At 44.4% G+C, this 21,319-nt stretch overlaps 1 protein-coding gene across 1 annotated transcript; it reads left to right on the top strand.

Moving 5' to 3' along the window:
- Positions 1-2,220: 2,220 nt before the first annotated feature.
- Positions 2,221-20,874, top strand: LOC140185052 (zinc-binding protein A33-like). Its single transcript, XM_072238269.1, has 7 exons — positions 2,221-2,631; positions 3,315-3,410; positions 3,825-4,058; positions 5,377-5,399; positions 5,487-5,605; positions 17,776-18,131; positions 20,779-20,874. Exons 1-7 carry the CDS (start codon positions 2,221-2,223, stop codon positions 20,872-20,874), a joined length of 1,335 nt encoding a protein of 444 aa, XP_072094370.1.
- Positions 20,875-21,319: the final 445 nt, after the last annotated feature.

Genomic DNA, 21,319 nt, shown 5'->3' with positions numbered 1-21,319 from the left:
CTGAAAGGATATTGGTTCCCTTGTAGTTCAGGTGTAACCCTTCTCATTAACAAAACTGCCTGAAAGGATATTGGTTCCCTTGTAGTTCAGGTGTAACCCTTCTCATTAACAAAACTGCCTGAAAGGATATTGGTTCCCTTGTAGTTCAGGTGTAACCCTTCTCATTAACAAAACTGCCTGAAAGGATATTGGTTCCCTTGTAGTTCAGGTGTAGCCCTTCTCATTAACAAAACTACCTGAAAGGATATTGGTTCCCTTGTAGTTCAGGTGCAGCCCTTCTCATTAACAAAACTGCCTGAAAGGATATTGGTTCCCTTGTTGTTCAGGTGTAGCCCTTCTCATTAACAAAACTGCCTGAAAGGATATTGGTTCCCTTGTAGTTTAGGTGTAGCCCTTCTCATTAACAAAACTGCCTGAAAGGATATTGGTTCCCTTGTAGTTCAGGCGTAACCCTTCTCATTAACAAAACTGCCTGAAAGGATATTGGTTCCCTTGTAGCTCAGGCGTAACCCTTCTCATTAACAAAACTGCCTGAATGGATATTGGTTCCCTTGTAGTTCAGATGTAGCCCTTCTCATTAACAAAACTGCCTGAAAGGATATTGGTTCCCTTGTGGTTCAGGTGTAGCCCTTCTCATTAACAAAACTGCCTGAAAGGATATTGGTTCCCTTGTAGTTCAGGTGTAGCCCTTCTCATTAACAAAACTGCCTGAAAGGATATTGGTTCCCTTGTTGTTCAGGTGTAGCCCTTCTCATTAACAAAATTGCCTGAAAGGATATTGGTTCCCTTGTAGTTCAGATGTAGCCCTTCTCATTAACAAAACTGCCTGAAAGGATATTGGTTCCCTTGTGGTTCAGGTGTAGCCCTTCTCATTAACAAAACTGCCTGAAAGGATATTGGTTCCCTTGTAGCTCACAAGTAACCCTTCTCATTAACAAAACTGCCTGAAAGGATATTGGTTCCCTTGTAGTTCAGGTGTAACCCTTCTCATTAACAAAACTGCCTGAAAGGATATTGGTTCCCTTGTAGTTCAGGTGTAGCCCTTCTCATTAACAAAACTGCCTGAAAGGATATTGGTTCCCTTGTAGTTCAGGTGTAACCCTTCTCTCTTGTACAGGTCCCACCTGCATCAGCAGAGGTCCCAGTGATCCTGACATCTGAAACACTGCCCCCTACACCAGTTCAGACATGGGTGAAGTCGAGAAGTTTCTTCAGACGAAGGGCACAGGAAATCAGGACTCGCCGAAAAAAATAATGTCTTTTTTCCGAAGAATGTTTAATCTTGTACTTTTTCCTGCAGCCACAAGTCAGTCATCAACACTGCATCTGTCTCCTCACTGCACAATATTTTCTCCACATCCCAAGTTTTACGGCATGAACTAATTTAGTAGCTGCTTTCAATATTTACTAATCAATCGTTCTACACCCCAGTCTGACTCTCTTTAGACCTGGATAAAAATAAAAACCGAGCAGTTGGAGGAACTCAATGTGTCAGGCAGCATCTGTGGAGGGAAACGGGCTGAGACAGGCCTGATGAAGTATCTCGACCCGGATAGTCGATTGTACATTTCTCTCCACAGATGCTGCCTGACCCGCCCAGTTCTTCTGACATCACGTTTTTTACTCCAGATTCCAGCATCTTCAGCCTCTTGTTCCTCTTTTTTCAGAACTTGCCCCTTTCAGTCCCGCGTTAGACTGAGCCAGGCTCTTCTCACTGGCTTCATTTCTGTTCTTTTTCTTTCGCCCATCAGGCCGACTGGCACACAGGCCGCCAACAGAAAATCGTCAGAGACCCCTGTCGAGGGCCGAGGGTTAAGCGGCCCTGTGGCTTCTCCATTCACCATATGCCTTCAATAGTCCTCCAGGAGAAGGTCTTTCCGATCCCAGGGGAGAGGCTTTTGCAGATTCAGTTGGCATCTTTGTTGCACTGGGTTTTTTTACGGGATCGTGTTGCTGGCCCCATGGTCAACCCTCCTCCTTTCGCAGCGGGGCTTGGGCTGTCCGTGGCCGAGTTTACATTCCTGTTCCTATCTGTTTACAGAGTTTCTTACCCCACCCTCATATGGATATTACCATGATTCCTTCCCACTGACACATACACCGACATAATTTTAATTCCCTGCAACAGCACCGCCCCTATTGGTTGTTCGCGGTACTGCAGAGAATCAGCAGCTTCCGGAAAGTGAAACGATTCTGAGTCAGGAAGTGTCAGGGGCTAACATGGCTTCGAAAGGACAGGTCGAGAGTTTAACCGAGGAGGCAATTTGCCCCATCTGCCTGGATTTCTTTACCAATCCGGTTATATTGGAGTGTGGACACAACTTCTGTCGCTCTTGTATCACACGGTGTTGGGAAAGGGAGGTGAGAAACTCCTGCCCGGAATGTAGAGAGGTGTTTGCTAACCGCACCCTCAGGGCCAATCGGGCCTTAGCAAACCTGGTTGAAAAAGTTCGAAATGTAAAGCTGAATCCGAAAAGGAAGGAAAGTAAACTTCATTGCGAGGAACATGAGGAAGAATTGAAGCTGTTTTGCGAAACGGACAAGACACTGATCTGTGTGATCTGTGCAGTCGCGCAAGAACACAGAGAACACCGCTTCCTGCCGATTCAAGAAGCCGTTAAAATATACATGGTAAAAACTAACGTTAATTGAATACTTTAAACGTTTCTTTTGTTCAGCATACCATCACATGAGTCTGCAAAATGAACATATAATTCTCCGCACCATCCGTAATCTCCAATAGGATTGTACTATCTATCTCACTGACAGCCCAGCTCCGCACTCATAACTCTTCACCCACTGTAGGAATCGCTCTCATGTACGGTGACTCCTTTAACCAGGCTCTTCTCCACTGATATCCCTCCTGGCACTGACACCTGTTAGCGGGATCTGACTCCTACAACTCCTTCCTCGTGACCATTCCGGAAAACAAACGCACCAATTCCTCCTGTCTTTTCCTTCATCGATTGTCCTCTTCTATGAGATTCCTTCTTTTTCTGCTCTTTTCCTCTTCTACTTATCCCGTCTCAGCTTCTTACTTCATCACTCTCCCCCACGTTCCCCCTCACATTGTCTCACCTGTCACCTGTCAGCTGCTTCTCATCCCCAACCTTTTTTATTCTGGCTTCTGTCCCGTTCCTTCCCAGTCCGAATGAAGCGTCACATCCCAGGAATCCGACTGTTTATTTCCCTTGCGTAGATGCTGCCTGACTCACTGAGTTCCTCCGGCATTTTTTGCGATGATCGGGTTTGATCACCTGTTTCTTTCGTTGCTTCTTTTTTTTTTACAACTTCCTTCGCTCTCTGACTTCCAGGATCAGCTGAAATCTTCCTTAGACTCTCTCACAATGAAGAAATCTGACTTCCAGGAAAAGGAGCAGCAACAGAAAGAGAAGATTTCCGGAGTTCGGGTGAGGCTTCCTGAGCGGAATTTCTGATATTACTCTATAGTTTTGCTCCCTTTAATGCAGAATAGCAGAGTATCGCATCTCCAGTGACCTGGGTTCGATCCTGACCTCTGGCGCTGTCTGTGTGGAGCTTACATGCTCTCCCTGTGACCACGACAGTTTCAGACACACCCAAGGACATGCTGGATGAATGATTAATTACAATTAACCCTGTGAACTTGGAGGAAGGTGAATGTAAATCAGGTGGGAGTTAGTGGGTCAATGAGGGAGAATAGGTTTCAATACTACGAGGGACTGGAGTTGACAGGAATGCTTTCTGAACTAGCGTGTTCTTTAATGGACCGAATGGTCACCTTAATGTCATAAGGAAATACACACAGCAATGTAGTAAATTAACATTCACCTTTCATTCGACAGGCACTGTCACACAGCGTTCAGTCCCACATCACATCCCAGTTTGCTGAACTGCGCCAGATTATCACTGAGAAAGAGCAGAGCTTACTCAGGGATCTCAGGGAGGAAGAGGCGAGGATTATAAATGAAATGGAGAAAAATCTACGAGAGATTCAAGAGAATATAAGAATTATTCAGGAGGAAATCTCAAAGTTAGAGGAACAGAAGGATCAAAAAGACAGTGTAATATTTCTCATGGTGAGTGATCATGCTTCAATTTGTTTCTGTCAAAGGGCACGAAAATGAACATTGGCATATTTGAAATAAACACAGCACAGCAGCCAATTCTAACAAATCAAGTGCCGCTGCCGGCGATCTCACACAGATTGTTATACTTGTATGACGCGCCCTCCAATCACTCCAATAATGACGTACCAAAATGTCGAAGACAGGTATTCGATCCTTTATCAGCAACAATCTTTAAGTGATGAAATTTCAGGGTAATTAATCATAAGGTAACCAGCAACTGAGTGGTCAACGACAGATATGACTTCTGTCCATCCCCAGCTCAAGACTGCCCAGAGCAAAGTACAAATACGTAACTTATTCCAGCAACACACACAAAATGCTGGTGGAACGCAACAGTCCAGACAGCGTCCGTAGAAAGAAGCACAGTCAACGGTTCGGGCGGAGACCCTTCGTCAGAACTTGCATACCATTCTCCGTCATATACAGGCTATTCGGTCCATCTTCTTCTCTCAATTTCCCTGCTTCACAATCCACCTCCCACATTCCCAGCAACAATGCCACGAGATTCATGATCCCTCATGTGTTTATCCAGTTTCCCCATTACATTCAATATCTGCTGTTCCGCTTCAACCACTCCTGTGGCAGTGAGTTCCACAACCTCCACACTAAATTTATTGTAGAATTTATTAAAAAAAACCCTGTATTTTATCTTTGACTGAAGGTCTCTCCATAAATAGAAACATAGAAAACCTACAGCACAATACAGACCCTTCGGCCCACAATGCTGTGCCGAATTTGGACTTATTTTTTTAATTTACCCCATAGCCCTCTATTTTTCTATGCTGCATGTACTTATGCAGTAGTCTCTTAAAAGACCCTACCGTATCCGCCTCCACCACAGTTGCCGGCAGCCTATTGCATGCACTCACCACTCTCTACGTAAAAATAAAAATTACCCCTGACGTTTCCTCTGTACCTACTTCCAAGCAACTTAAAACTGTGTCCTGTTAGCCATAAATAGGTGTACTTTCTACACCTGCGCGCAATCAAATCCATCACTAATCTTGAATTGTTCCATTTTATCATTCTGACGTCTTATCCATATGAAAATGCACAACCCGTCCTCTCTTTCCTGTAAGTTTCATCCTCTCAGTGATGGTCTAATTTTCAGAAAAATTCCCTGTAATTTACTCCGTGGTTCTGATTGTTCGTGTGAGTGAGTGAATGCGGGAGTGGAAATTTTCAACACCTTTTAATGATTTGGATGAAATTCAGGATGTAGACAGTAAGTCAATGTCTAATCAGATTTGTGTTTTATTTATTTTAGAAGGATGCTCGTCGAAACAGGAGGTAGGACATGCTCTTTACTGAAACCCTTTCTGGATTTGTAAAATAGTTCAAAATTCCAGTTTATCACCAGCAGTTTAAAATTTACAGGATTACTGACGATATCCAGAAATTGTCAGTGACAGACGAGGCTCTACCGGTTGAAAAATTCGTTCACCCCTATTTGTTGAACACAGTGCTGAGAGGAATATTTGATGCCATTAACAGAGGTAAAACTTACAAAGATTCATTTATCCTTGTTTATGAAATACGAGTGTTACAATTTGAAGCAAAGATTAGCTGCAATTATGGACTGTAGTGGAACTGAAGTTTATTCCACATCAGCCACACTGACTGGGAGGCATCACTGTCACGTGGTCAGCTGGAGATATCAGACCCCTGAACACACCAGCACAGGGTCACAATACAACCAATACACGGGACTGGCAGATGAGCCACTGTGTCCCGATCCCAGGAACACTGCACTATCACGCCTAGACTTGAGTTTGAATCCTACCACAGGAGATGGGAAATTAATGCTAACTTGATCATATTGTAGGGAATAAAAGCGGATATCGGTGTGGTCACCAGGATTTTCAGAAAACAATACACACATTTTGCGCTGAGTGCAGACTCTGATTGACGCAGGTCTCCCCCCTTCGGGATCCACAATACTCATCGTTGTTAGAGGGAGAAGAGCGAAGCAGTAGTGATAGGAGAATCTGTCGACGTGAATAGGACACCCGAATGTTACGTTGCCTTCTCAGTGCCAGATTCAGCAATGTCTCGGATCGTGTCTGCAGCATTTTAGAGAAGGAGGGAAAACAGCCAGATATGTTGGTACATTTTGGGACCAATTACATAGGAAGTAAAAGCAAAGATGTCCTGAAAATAGAGTTTGGAGAGCTTGGCAGAAAGCACTGAAGCAGTACTTCCAGGGTTGTAATTTCTGGATTGCTGCCTGTGCCACGTGCTGGTGAGGGTAGAAACAGGACAATTTGGCAGATTAAAGCATGCCTGAGAAGCTGGTGCAGGGGACAGGGCTTCAGGTTTTGGGATCATTGGTATCTCTTCTGGTGGAGGTATGACCTGTTCAAAAGGGGTGGGCTGCACTTGGACCCGAGGAAGAACAATTTTCTCACAGAGAAGGTTGATAGAGCTGTTGAGGAGGGTTTAAACTAATTTGGTGGTGGGGGCGTTGGGAACGAGTGAAGGGATAGGACTGATGGTAAAAATGCAAAGATAGCCTGCAGTCAGACTGTCAGATAGGGCGGACATAAGCACGGACAAAATTGTAGCCAGCAAGGTGAGTTCAGTGCATTAGAGATGAAGAATAAAAAGGGTAGCAGATACAGTACACAAAGTGTTAAATCTCAGTGCATGGAGTGTGAGAAATAAGGTGGATAATCTTGTTGCACTATTACAGATTGTCAGGTATGATGTTGTGGCCATCACTGAATTATGGCTGAAAGATGATTATAGTTGGGAGCTGATTGTCCAAGGTTACACAATGTATCGGTGGTATGGGAAGGTAGGCAGAAGTGGTGACATGGTTCTCTTGGTAAATCAGTAGAAAGATATAACATAGGATTGAAAAATGTTGAATCCTTGTGGGTTGAGTTGAGGAACTGCAAAAGTAAAAATGACACTGATGACAGTCACATACAGTCATCAGAACAGTAGCTGGATGTGGACCACAGATTACAACTGGAAAAAGAAAATGCCGATGAAAAGGACAATGTTATAATAGTCATGAGAGTTTTCAACATGTTGGTGAATTGGGAAAATCAGATTAGTTATGGATCTCAAGAGAGTGAATTTTATGGATGCTATGTAATGAATTTTTCGTGCAGTTTGTCGTTGAGCCTACTAGGGGAACAGCTTTACTGGATTGGGTGATATGTATTAAACCAGAGGTAATTAGGTAAAATAACCTTTAGGAGGAAGTTTTGACAACATGACTGAGTTCAACTTGAAAGTTGATAAGCAGAAAGTAACGTCTGACTTTCTGTTATTTCAGAGGAGTAAAAGAAATTACAGTGCTCTGAGAAAGCAGTTAACCAAAGTAGATTTGTCAGAAATTGTGTCAGTTTCTGTGAAAATGAGGAAGGTGAAGGATAGATGTATTCCAAAAATAAATAAATACTCAAATGGCAAAGTACTACAACCATGGCTGACAAGGGAAGACAAGCTAATGTAAATGCAAAAGAGTGGGCATACAACAAAGTAAAAATTAATAGGAAGACAGAGAATTGGGAAGCGTTTAATTACCTACAGGGAGGAACTAAAAGAATGATTGAGAGGGGAAAAAGGAAATATGAAATTGAATTGAATTGACTTTATCACTTACATCCTTCATATACACGGCAGTAAAATTCTTTACGTAACGGCTCCGTTTAAAAATGCAATTTGTAGTAATTTATCATAAATTATATGTCTCTTTTCAATATTTTATTAGTTTCTGCACAGAATAATACGAGTACAAGAAGATAAATATTATAACTCAAAAGTATAATATAATGTAAAATAGTACCAAATACATGGTATTAAAAATGCAATTACAACGACAAAAACCTGTTTTCATAAAAAATAAATTAAATCGTAGTATTGAAATATAATATTTTTGTTATGTAGAAAAAAATCTAAATCCACTACCAAAGTCACAACTGTTAGCAGAAGTAAGAAAAATGGGGAAAACCCCTCATCATATAATAAAATATATTATTAGCCACCATCTGTACTTTTACAACAAATCAAAGGTTTTGAAAATATCTCAAAAAGGTTCCCCACAATGTATAACAGTCTTGGCTAGATTGAAAAACTGAACAAAGTCCTTTTCTGAATTTAAGCATGATATAACATCACGTAATCATTGAGCATGAGTAGGCGGAACAACAAACCTCCGCTTAACCAAGAGCGCCTCCCAGCTATAAGAGAGATAAAAGCCATAGTATGCAAATAAGGTGTCTGCAAAATAAAGCCCTTTCCTCCAACAACACCAAATATTGCGGTCAATAGTTTATGCTTAAAATTTACCTTGGAAAGTACCGAGAAAGTTTGCTATACTTCCTTCCAGTATGTTTTAGGGCTCTGACATGTCCAAAGCATGTGAAATAATGAAGTTTCTCCTTTATTACATCTATCACAGAAAAAGATATATACGAATACAATCGAGTTAGCTTATCTTTAGACATGTGAGCCCTATGAACCACTTTAAACTGTAAGAGGGAATGACGGGCACAAAAATAAATTATATGTCTAACATGCTTGTGAATATAAAGTAAAAAAACAGTTGTCTCAGCATGAGTTCATCAGTCTGATGGCCTGGTGGAAGAAGATGTCCCGGGACCCTGTTGGTCCTGGCTTTTATGCCTCGGTACCATTTCGAGGATGGTAGCAACTGGCGCAGTTTGTGGCTGGGGTGAATCGGGTATCCAAAGATCCTTCGGGCTCTGTTTACACACCTGTCTTTGTAAAACAAGTTAGCAAACAATATCAAATTGTTTTTCAAATATTGTAAAAAAATGAAATAGAGATGAGAGTGGATATAGGACTGCGAGAAAATACCGGATATGGTTTTAGATATGGCAACGGGGCACAAAGAGATGGCAGATGAACAAAATGAGTATTTTGCATCAGTCTTCACTGTGGAAGACACTAGCACGGTGCCAGATATTGAAGCGTGCGAGGGAAGAGAAGTGAGTGCAGTTACTGTTACAAGGGAGAAGGTGCTCAAAAAGGGACATAAGTCACTCAGACCAGATGAACTGCACCCTAGTGTTCTGAAAGAGGTAGCGGTAGACATTGTGGAGGCAGTTGAAATGATCTTTCAAATATCACTGGACTCTGGTATGGTGCAAGAGGACTGGAAAACTGCAAATGTCACTCAACTCTACAAGTAAAGAGTAGGGCGACAGAAAGGGAATTATTTACCAGTTAGCCTCATCTCTGTGGTTGGGAAGACTTTAGTGGCAATTGTTAAGTATGAAGTTATGGAATACTTGGTGGCACTGGAGAAGATAGGACAAGTCAGCATGGCTTCCTTGAGGAAATATTTTGCCTGGAAGCCTGTTGGAACTCTTTGAGGAGATTACAAGTAGGGTAGATAAAAGGGTTGTAATGCATGTTGTATATTTGGACTTTCAGAAGCCTTTGACAAGGTGGCATACATGAGGTTGCTAACCATGTTAAGAGCCCACGGTATGACAGAAGTATTATTGGTTTAGTTAAAGCATTGGCTGGTTGGTAGGAAGCAGTAAATAACAATGCAAGGATCCTTTTTTGGTTGGCTGTCAGTGACTAGTGGTGTTCCACAGGGGTCAGTGTTAGGACGACTTCTTTTTATGCTGTATAATATCAATGGTTTAGCTGATGGAATAGATGGCTTTGTTGCTAAGTTTGCAGATGACGTGAAGATTGGTGGAGGGGCCGGTAGTGTTGAGGAAACAGGTAGGCTGCACAGGACTTGGATGAGGAGAATGAACAAGAAAGAACAAGAATGTACTCGCTGGAATTTTGAAGGATAAGAGGGGAATTTCATTGAAACCTTTCGAATGTGAAAGGCCAAGACAGAGTAAATGTGGAAAGGATGTTTCCCATTATAGGGGAGTCGAGGACAAAATAGCACAACCTCAAGATAGAGGCAAACACAAGGAATTCTGCAGATCCTGGAAATTCAAGCAACACACATCAAAGTTACTGGTGAACGCAGCAGGCTGGGCAGCATCTCTAGGAAGAGGTACAGTCGACGTTTCGGGTCGAGACCTTTGGTCAGGACCTGACTCAGGGTCTCGGCCCGAAACGTCGACTGTACCTCTTCCTAGAGAAGCTGCCTGTTCTTCTGTGTTCACCAACAACTTTGATGTGTGTTTCAAGACAGAAGGGCGTCTATTTAAAAACAGAGATGCAGAGAAATTTCTTCAGACAAAGATGGTGAATTTGCAGAACGTGTTACCACAGGCAGCCGTGGAGGCCAGGTCGTTGGGCGTATTTAAGGCAGAGCCTGATAGGTTCTAGGTTGAACACAATATCAAAGGTTGTGGGAAAAAGATCAAGGCGTGGGGCTGAGGAGGAGAAAAAAAATGATCAGCTATGATTGAAAGACGAAGACTCGATGGGCCAAATGGACTAATTCTGGTCCTATGTTTTGTGGTCTTATGGATATCAGACCACTCCATTGAATCATTGTGAGAGTCAGCCCAGACACACCAACCAGAATTAACATCATTCAAGTTTTCATCTCGGGAGAAGCTCACACAGCATAACCGGCCTGGGAAAACACTTCCACAGACATACACAAGAAAAATTGGCAGAGTCTCAGGATTGTAAGTTGCTATTTCCCTCAGTAACCTGGAAAGTATTTATTTAAACCAGTCACACATGTCACACATTGTCAGCACACAGCAGACGTGATGGCACACTGTGACATACAAATAATTCAATGTGCACACTCTCCTTCAATGTGTACACACAAACACACTGATATTTACCACAAACAACACACACACACACACACACACACACACACACACACACACACACACACACAATACACACACAGACATCCACACACAGCCACACACACACACCCGCACACACACACAAACACACCCCTCCCGCCCACACACAAACGTAATATCAGAGTATCAGAGTGTGACACACGGTTAAAGAGACCGACACAAATTCCTATTTAGGAATGAAATCTGCAGTCCTTACCCAGTCTGCCTGTTCTGTGACACTGAGCTGCCCTCTGATGTGACGTCACATCAACAGTTCACAGACAGACTCCAGGGTGAGATTCCTCAGGAGGATGATCTGGGAGGGTTTGACAGATGTTGAACCCATGGCCCGCTTCATCCATCTGCTAGACTAAGATGTCTTCTTGAGCATGCCCCATTTGTGCGTGTTTGCCCCAGATCCCTCGAAGCACTTCCTATCAATGGACCTGTCCAATTTTATTTTAAAATATTTTAATTTGACCTGTTTCTGCAGCATCTGACAGCAAACTCCATCTGCCCACCTCCCAGTCTGTGAGAATGTTACCCCGTAGATCCCTCATAAAAGTTTTTCTTCTCACTTAGAATCTGAACCCTTTGGCTCTGTACTACCATTACTCGGAAAAAGACTCACATTATCCTTATGAATGTATTTACCTCGATAAGAAGTCATTTCTCAACATCCTACACTACAGCTAAATAGCCCAAGCTTATCACGCCCTGCTTTTAATCCACGCCCCCCAGTCCTTGTAACATCCTCCTGAACCTTCCTGTCTAGTGTAATGACATTCTACGCAGGTTGACTCTGTGGTTTAGAAGGCATACGGTGCATTGGCTTTCATCAGTCGTGGGACTGAGTTAAAGAGCCGACAGGTAATGTTGCAGCTATATAAGAACCTAGTCAGACCACACTTGGGGTACTGTGCTCTGTTCTGGCCGGCTCACTACAGGAAGGACGTGAAAACCATTAAAAAAAAAGGTGCAAAGGAGATTTACAAGGATGTTGTCTGGATTGGGGAGGGTGCCTGATGAAAACTGGTTGAGTGAACTCGGCCATTTCTCCTTGGAGCGACGGAGAACGAAAGGTGACTTGATAGAGATGTACAAGGTAATGAGAGACATTGATCGTGTGGATAGTCACAGACTTTTCCCCAGGGCTAAAATGGCTAGCACGAAATGGCATGGTTTTAAGGTGCTTGAAATTAGGTACAGAGGAGATGTCAGGGGTAATTTTTTTTTCACGCAGAGAAGGGGAGTGCATGGAATGGGCTGCCAGCAGTGGTGCTGCAGGCGGAAACGATAGGGTCTTTTCAGAGACTCCTGGATGGCTACAGAGAACTTAGAAAAAATAGAGAGCCATGGGTAAAGCCTAGGTAGTTCTAGGGTAGGGACATGTTCGGCACAGCTTTGTTGGCCGAAGGGCCTGTATTGTGCTGTATGTTTTCTATGTTTCTATTTTTCCCTATATCCGGGGAACCGGAAATGCAGACAATATACCAAGTGTGGTCTATCATCGACATCAAAGATCTTGCTTAAATTCATGTGGAGAGTGTCGAATAGGCTGATGCATGCAGGACTGAAGGTGTTATATTTGAATGCTCCAGTATACGGAATAAGTTAGATAATGTTGTAGCACAGGTAGAGATTGGCAGGTATAACGTTTTTGACATCACTGAGTTGTGGCTGAAAGGAAATCCTGGCTTGAAGCATAAAACATCCAAGGATACACCTTGCATTGAAAGGACAGGCAGGTAGGCAGAGGGGATAGGGAGGGTCGTTGGTAAAGAAATTAAATGAAATCCTTAGAGTGAAGTAACACATGATTGCAAGATGTCGAGTCATTGTGGGTAGAGTTAAGAAACTGCAAGGGTAAAGAGACCCTGATGGTAATTATATGCAGGCCTCCAAATAGTAGCCGGGATCGAAATGGGATATAATTACACCAGCAAATGGAATTAAAAAAAGTCAAGATGACAGTCGGAATGTCGGATTTGGATTGGGAAAATCATGTTGGTGCCGCATCCCAAGAGGGGGTATTTGTTGAACGCCCTCAAGATGGCTTTTTAGATCAGCTTATGGTTGAGTCCAATGGAAGAAAGGCAATTCTAGAGTGAGGTTTGTATAATGAACCAGATATGATTTGGGAGACGAAGGTAATAGAGCCTTCAGAAAGCAGTGATCATAAAATGATAGAATTCACCCCAGAATTTGAGAAGGAGATAAAGTCAGAAGCATCAGTATCAGAGTGGAGTAAAGTTGGTTACAGAGACATGAGGCAGGAGCTGACCAAAGTAGATTGGAAGGGGACACGAGCAGGGATGATTGCAGAACAACAAAGACTGGTGTTCCAGGGGGAAATTCGGATAGATAAATCCCAAAGATGAAGAAGTATCATACAGGGAGGATTAGGTAACTGTGTTTGACAAGGGAAGTCAAAGACAGCATAAAAGCGGAAGAGAGGACATCCAATAGAGCAAAAATTAGCAGAATGTTGGAGGATCGAAAAGATTTCGATAGCAGCAGAAGGCAACTACAAATCCATAAAGAGAGAAAAAAGAGAGATGAGAGAAAGCTTGCCAACAAAACTCAAGAGGACACAAAAATGTAAAGAGTGAAAGAGAGGAGAGAGTGGATATTGGAACCCTAGAAAATGGCACTGGAGAGGAGACATGTGACAAAAGGAATGGCAGAGGTACTTATTTAATATTTTCTGTCAATCCTCACATTGAATAATACTAGCTGTATGTCAGAAATGTGAGAGTGTCAGGGGACAGAATTGAGTGTTGTTGTTATTACTAAGGAGAAAGTGTGTGGAAAGATTGAAGGTCTGAAGGTACGTGGATTATGGACTAAACCCCAGGGTTCGGAAAGAGTTAGCTGAAGAGTATATGGGGGCATTAGTAATGATCTTTCATGAATCACTAGATACTTGGTCATTCAGGGCGACTGGAAATTTCAAAGGTCACTTCACTCTTTAAGATGACAGAGCAAGCGGGGAAATAAAATTATAGATGTGTTAGTCTGGATGTGGTGTGCTTGGAAAGATGCTGGAGTCCAGTATTAAGGACGAGCTATTGGGTACATGGAGGCACGTGATAAAATAGGGCAAAGACAACATGTCTTCCCTGAAGAGGAAAGCTTGCCCGACAAATCTGTTGGAATTCTTCAAGGAACACAAGCCAAGACAGACAAAGAATGATATGGATGGCAGAATTGTTGCCTTTCTGGCCAAGTCTGCAGATGATATGGAGTTAAGTGAAGGGGAAGGTAGTGCTGCAGAAGCGCAGAGGCTGGGGAAAGACATAAACAGATTAGGAAAATGGACAAGTAACTGATAGATGCATTATCGATTAAGAAATTCATGCATGCACTTTGGTAGAAGGAATAAAGGCATAGACGATTTTGTAAACAGCTAAAAAATTCAAAAATCAGAGGTGAAAAGGGACTTTGTGTCATGGTCCGGTCCGTGAAATCCACATTCTGGTTCACGGTCCGGTCCATGTTCCTTATTGTGGTTTTCCGCAGTATCTGTTGAGGCAGCTCATTCTCGTTTCATAAATAGCTTCAGGATTCGTCCCCTGGCTGCTGGCTTGTTTCTGTCCATACTCCGTCTCTGAATCCTTTCCCTTCCCCTGTCTTCTGTTTCCTCTCCTTAAGCCTTGCCTCGCCTCGCCTCGCCTGAAGCCTTGCCTCGCCTTGCCTCGTCTGAAGCCTTGCCTTGCCTGTAACCCTCTCCTGCACCGCTGTGAAGGTCAGTCGCCGGAGCAAGATAAGGAACTGTCTTTCGTTGTTTTGAACTGTCTCTGTGTCCATGCCTTCGCTAGGTAGGTCTGGCCGTTTGCCGCTACATAGTGTCGCGATCTGTCTTTCTGTCCTCGCCTTCCCTAGGTAGGTCGGGCCGTTTGCCGCTACCTAGTGCTGGGAACCGTCTGTATCCAAGCCTTCGCCTGGTAGGTCCGGCCGTTTGCCGTTACCTAGTGTTGAGTACCGTCTCGTCGTATTCTGCATTCTGTGTAATGAGTTCCGGCCCTACGTCCTGTACCAAAAGAAGGGCCCTGGCTCTGTGTTCTTTGTATGAGTCCTAGCCCTACGTCCTGTTCCCAAGGAGGGGTCCCGGCCCTGTGTTCTATGTTCCTGTCTCTCCCTCGACCAAGTCAAAGCTTCAGGGTCTCGTCCAGTCCTAGCCACGACCCAAGAACCTTGCCTTGTCCAATCCATGGCTTTGTGTTCTCGTCTTGTCCATGTGTCCCGCCCAGCCCGGTGCTGGGGTTCCCTCGTCCTGTGCAGGGATTCCTTTGTCCTGTCCTGGAGTCTCACGTCCTGTTGCCTCTCCTGGTCATGTAGCCACGCCTTATCCTCGCCTAGTTCTGGAGTCCGAGCCCCAGTCAAGTGCCAGGTTCTGGGTCCTTGCCCAGTCTCTGGCACGGAGTCCATACCCAAGCCTCGAAGAATCCAAGCCATGTCCAGTCCTGTAACCATGTCATGACCTCGCCTAGTTCCGGGGTCTGAGCCCGAGTCAAGACCCAGTTTCTGGATCTCTAGTTCGGAGTCCAAGCACAAACTCCTAGCTCCAAATTCCATGTCCTGGTTGCGCTATCCTTTTCTCGTCCAGGGCCTGTGTCATGTCCAGCGTCCTTTCTTCCCCACTTCTCTTGCTTAACTCTAGTCCTAGTCCTGTTCCTTGTTTTTCAGTGTCTGTGTCTTGCATTTGGGTTCGTTCCCACCTCCCAGCGCCACTATGACACTTCGGTGTCCTTGTGCAGGATTCTCTAAAGGTTATCTTGCAGTTTGTGTCAGTGGTAAGAACGGCAAACTCATTGTTAGCCTTCATTTCGAGTGGATTCAAATAGGATGTAATTCTGGGGTTTCAAAAGCCATTAGTCAGACCACACATGAGTATTGTGAGCAGTTTTGGGTACCTTATATCGGAAAAGTTGATCTGGCATTGGAAAGGGTCCAGAATGTTCACAAGAATGATTCCAGGAAAGCAATAGTTAGCCTATGAGGAGTGTTTCATGGATCTGTACCTGTACTCATGGGACTTTAGAAAAATGACTGATTTATTATCCCCCTCAACCCTATTCTTCACCTTCCTCCCTATAACTTTTGACGCCCTGACTAATCAAATTTACCTATCAACTTCTACATTAAAAATCAAACAGGAGAAGGCCTGCACATGCTGGTAATCCAAACAACAGGTCATGATGAAGGGTCTCGGCATGATCTCACTGAAACCTTTCTGGAGAGAGATGATGTCGAGAGGATGTTTCCTATGGTGTGTGGGTCGAGAACAGAAGGCACAGCCTCCGACTAGAGAATGTCCATTCAGAACAGAGATGAGGAGAAATTCCTTTAGCCACAGGATAGTGAATCTGCCACAGGCAGCTGTGAAGGCCAACTAATTGAGTATATTTAAATTGGAGCCACATACACACAAAATGCTGGAGGAACGCAACAGGCCAGCAAGCATCTATGGAAAGGTGTAAAGTGTTGACGGTTCGGGCTGAAACCCTGCATCAGAACTTGTGTTGCTTAAGGGTCCCTGAAAATTCATCTCCTGTCCCAATGAGGGGCTGCGGTCGATGGGGTTGTGGGAGAGGGGTCAAAGGGATCCCCATCTCCCTCTTTGTCCCCCTCCATCTTCTCATTACGTCTACACATACAGTTCACCCACAGGCTTTGCACCCCTCCCACACCTGGTTCTGGTTCAATCTGTCGTTCATCTCTCCCCTGCTGGTTCCCATTATCACCTCCTTTACTGTCTCGAACCTTCACACTTGCCCACTTCACACTTCACACTCACAAATGAATGATAACATTGAATGAAGGGCCTGTTCCTGTGCTGTACTGTTCTATGTTCTCTGTTCCCTGTTCAGAAGAATGAAAGGAAATCTCAGAGAAACGAAACAATTATTTCAGGTCTCAACAGGGTGGATATTCCCTGTCTGAGGAGTCAAGGTCAGGGGTCACTATCTGTTGGAATTCTCAGCACCCGTGGGAGGAGGGGATTTGAGGTTCTTAGACATTGAGTTCACAGTGTCATCGCTGTACAGCACAGAAACGTGCCCTTCGACGCATCACCTCTGCACCATTGGCCGGCATTAGGTCAGTCTCCTTCTGTGCCTTGCCTGTTGAAGTGTCTGTCCAAGTGTCTCTTAAACACAGAGGACTGGACGTCTGTGACCTGTAGAGGTCGCTGCTGGGGCCACGGTTGTTTGTCATTCATATTAATGATTTGTATGATAGTGTAGGTGACATAGTTAGTAGGTTTGTTGCTGACACTAAAATTCATGGTATAGTGGGCAGCGAAGAGGATTATCTAAGTTCACAACAGGCCCTTGATCAACTATAGAGTTGGGTACAGTGACAATATTTTTAAATACATCTTGCCAGGTACGTGGATAATAAAGAGGGAAAAGAATAATGGGCAAATGGGACTAGCTCATTGAAGCAAGTTAGTTGGCACGAACAAATTGAGCCGAAGAAACTCTGTGACCTCCTGATTGAATCCGTTCACCCAACCCCTTCCCATCTTAATCCACCCTTTTTCCGCACTCGTTTCTGCTGTCTATCTCCCCTATTTATTTCTGTTCTTCAGGGAAGATTTCGACCTGAAACGTAGACTGTTCATCTCTCTCCACACCTCCTGCCTGAACCGCTCGGTTCCTACAACATTATGTGTCTGTTTGATCGGGAAATCTCTGCTCTCCGTCCAGCGGGAAATCCTTGGGGAGACATTAGTTGTCCATCCGCTTTCGTTGGACCAAAGCACGGGAAAGGTTCGTGTCCGCCACCCGACGGTCCTTGCGGCCCTGCGGCCTTTTCCCGATCCCGGGGCCTCGTTGCCAGAGTCTCCCCCCACTCCCGTCTCCGGGGACTCTCTAACACTCTGCTTCTCCCCGCAGTCTCTGTCACCCTGGATGTGGAAACGGCGAATCTGGAGCTCAAGGTGTCTGAGGATCGGAAGAGTGTGAGACGGACCGAGACCCGGTGGAATCTCCCTGACACCGGGAAGAGATTCACAGACTGGCCTTGTGTGCTGGGATCGGAGGGATTCACATCGGGGAGATGTTATTGGGAGGTGGAGGTGGCGGGGAATCGGGTCTGGTGGCTGGGAGTCGCCGCAGAGTTTGTGCAGAGGAAAGGACGAGTCAAACTGAGTCCGGAGACCGGATTCTGGGTCATCACACGGGTTGATGACGTTTTCGGTGCTCTCACCTCCCCTGAGTCCCGTCTCCCTGCCGGTTCCATCGCCGGGAGGGTGGGAGTTTATCTCAGTTACGAGTCTGGGATAATTTCATTTTACAACGCGGAGACCAAGTCCCATCTCCACACCTTTACTGGGAATAAATTCAGGGGGAAACTTTATCCTTTCTTCTGCACTTGGAATGGAAACCAGAGTCTGAGAATCTGCTCCGGTTCCGCTCCGGGTCTGTGAACGGGTCGGGTCCCGATACCGGCGTCAGGAGTAAAGTCCCTGTAAATATAAAAGTGCGGAGAGTGAAATATGCTCGAGATGAGAGTTCTCGACCCATTAATTTTAACTCGCTCACTGCACCTGACAAGCGAATAAGAAACACCACCAATTCAACAGCTGCTGCGGGGTGCCGGGTCCTGAGCTCCCCCGGGTCCTAACCTGCACCCGCATTCGGGGTAAATGGGGAAAGTGGGGGAGGTGCTGACCAGAGAAAGCGGGGGTGGGGGATGGTGTCAGGGTGAATCTTGGTAAGACCATTAGAAATAGGAGCAGAATTTGGCCGTTACAGCCCATTCGCCATATCCTTTGATGGTCTGATCGACCAGGAAATGACCAATTTCCGCCTGAAGTATACCCACAGACAGTCTCCACCGCAGTCTGTGGCAGGGTATTCCACAAGGTCACTACTCTCTGGCTGAAAATATTCCTCCTTACCTCTGTTTAAAAAGGTTTTCCCTCAATGTTGAGGCTGTGTCCTTTAGTCTGGATATCCCCACCACATGAAACAACATCTCCACATCCCCCCTGTCGAGTCCTTTCAACTATAACGAAGTCCTGTATTACCCATATAAACTGTACTCGATTACCCCAATGAACTGTGCTTTTGAAAAGAGAGAGTGAGAGAGAGAGAGGTGTTCAACAGCAGACACCTTGTTAAAAAGAGGAGAGAGTTATTTAACACCAACATCTTGTTTTTAAGAGAGAGAGAGAGAAAGGGTGCTCACAGGTTGTTTGTTTGGTATGGTCATTGCCTGCTTGTACATTCTTACACAGAAAAAGAAAGGAGGTGTTATTTGAGAGACCGTTAGTACTCAGCACGGTGAGATAAATAGAAGGTCAGAGGATAGACCTACACACAAGATTTTGGACACTAAATGAGCTTTGTTGGGCCCACAGAAATGTGGGTTTTTGGAGGACCGATCAGTGGCTCTCGCAGTGTGAAAATGGAGTGAACGGTGTGGAGTGTCCATGTGTCCTACCGTTGCCTGGGTTGATGATTCCACCACAGAAGAACGGTCCCCTTGGTTGTGGTCACAGTCGGTGTCTTAAAAAGGATATCGGAGGACAACGGGAAGATCGACTGCGTCAGCTCACCTGAAGACTCAAATCTCTCTCTCTCTCTCTCTCTCTCTCTCTCTCTCTCTCTCTCTCTCTCTCTCTCTCTCTCTCTCTCACTCTCTCACTACTCAACTCAATACCACGAAATGAACTGAACTTTACTCACTATCGTAAGACTACCTATTTGCCCCTAGACGTGAAGAAGCTTGGTTTTCATATATATTCCATAATACTTATATATAATCATTGCTAACCTGTTTGATTTATCTGCATTTATTTTACTCTATTGCGCAGTTACTAATAAATATTATCAGTTAATAGCAATACTGGACTCCAAGGTGTTTTCCATTTCAGCTGGTTCATTAGACTGTCACGGGTTCATTTAGTCGCATTTAGTCCCACTCCCACGCCTTCTTACTATAACCCTTGATGCCTTGACTACTCAGATACCTATCAATCTCTGCCTCAAATACACCCAATGACTCAATTAGGAAACACTTTCCTAAAGTAAAGAATTCCGGGAGAACATGATGTTACTGCTGATCCCAGCCTCAACCTGTCTTGCCCGCAAGATTCATGACGACGGAAATAAAACGGTCTAAAGGAACTGACCTTTTCCTCTAGAGAATAGACACTGCACAACCTTTTCTGTTTTAGCAGAGATTATCTCATGCAGTTCACTGTTTCTTGAACGAAGATCCAATAAAGGTCGATCCTCAGCTTTACTAGACTCGGCAAATTCCTATACTTTGGGAAGGCCTTCACTATCCAATACTACTTACAATAGAAAGTAGAACTCCACTTCAAAACGAAACTGCGTCATAAGATGAATACGCAGCAAAACGGAGTATCTGACGAATTAAATAACGAACTAAACTGAAACCTAACTGTGTCACACCAGGGGTCTCCTTTATATACCTGTTGAGAACAGGACATCATGTGATCTCACTGGCGGGAATAGTACATCATGTGAGCTCCACAAGACCATTACATCATGCTCATCAGATACTCAATTACATCATAGTCATAAGACAGTCACAAGATACCCATGAGGTATGTAACACCAGTCCCCTGCCATATTCTTTTAAATCATCCCCAACAACTCTAGCAAGCCTGCCCGCGAGGTGATTGGTTCCCCCGGACTCACGTGCAACATGTCCCTTTTGCGCAGGTCGCACCTGCCCCAGAGGAGGTCCCAATTATCCAGCAATCTGAATCCCTGCCCCCTGCTCCAATCCTACAGGCGCATTTATCTACCACCTCATTCTGTTCCTATTATCCCTGTCGCCTGCACAGGCAGCAATCCCGAGATTACCACCCTTGAGATCGTGCTTCTCAGCTTCTTTCCTAACTCTTTGAACACTGTTTTCAGGGACTCCTCCCTTTGTCTGCCTATGTCATTCGTAACCAATATGCACCACGACTCCCTTTTACAGATATTGTGGATGTGTTCAGAGACTCGCCATAGATTACCGAGAATTGAATAAATTTACCCCTTTAACTGTGTCTACTGTAGCGACACATCCTGAAACTATGATTATGCACAATACTGTGGCAAAGTGGTTCACAGTAATGGATATAAATAATGGAATTTGGTCTGCTCTGTCGAAAAGAAGGTGTCAATAATAAATTACTTTCACTTCGAAAGCACAATGGTATAGATGGACAGTGTCGTCACAAGTGCCTCATAATTCACCCTCCATTTTCCGTCAATGGTTGGCGAATGGGCTGAAAGCTCTTTCAGCTCCCCAGTGTTTAATTCAATATGTAGATGATCGACTATAACAGACAGAGAACCGAGAGGAGAATTTCGAATTACTTAAAGAACTACTGCAAGTGTTACCAGAGATAAGATATTGATAAACAACGTGTGGATAGAGTTGTAAAACTACCTCTCCACTGATGTGATGGGA

Source organism: Mobula birostris, chromosome 20 (assembly GCF_030028105.1).
Source record: "Mobula birostris isolate sMobBir1 chromosome 20, sMobBir1.hap1, whole genome shotgun sequence".
Lineage (NCBI taxonomy): Eukaryota > Metazoa > Chordata > Chondrichthyes > Myliobatiformes > Myliobatidae > Mobula > Mobula birostris.
Note: the sequence above shows the minus strand (reverse complement) of the source record. Positions and strands in the feature narration are given on the sequence as shown.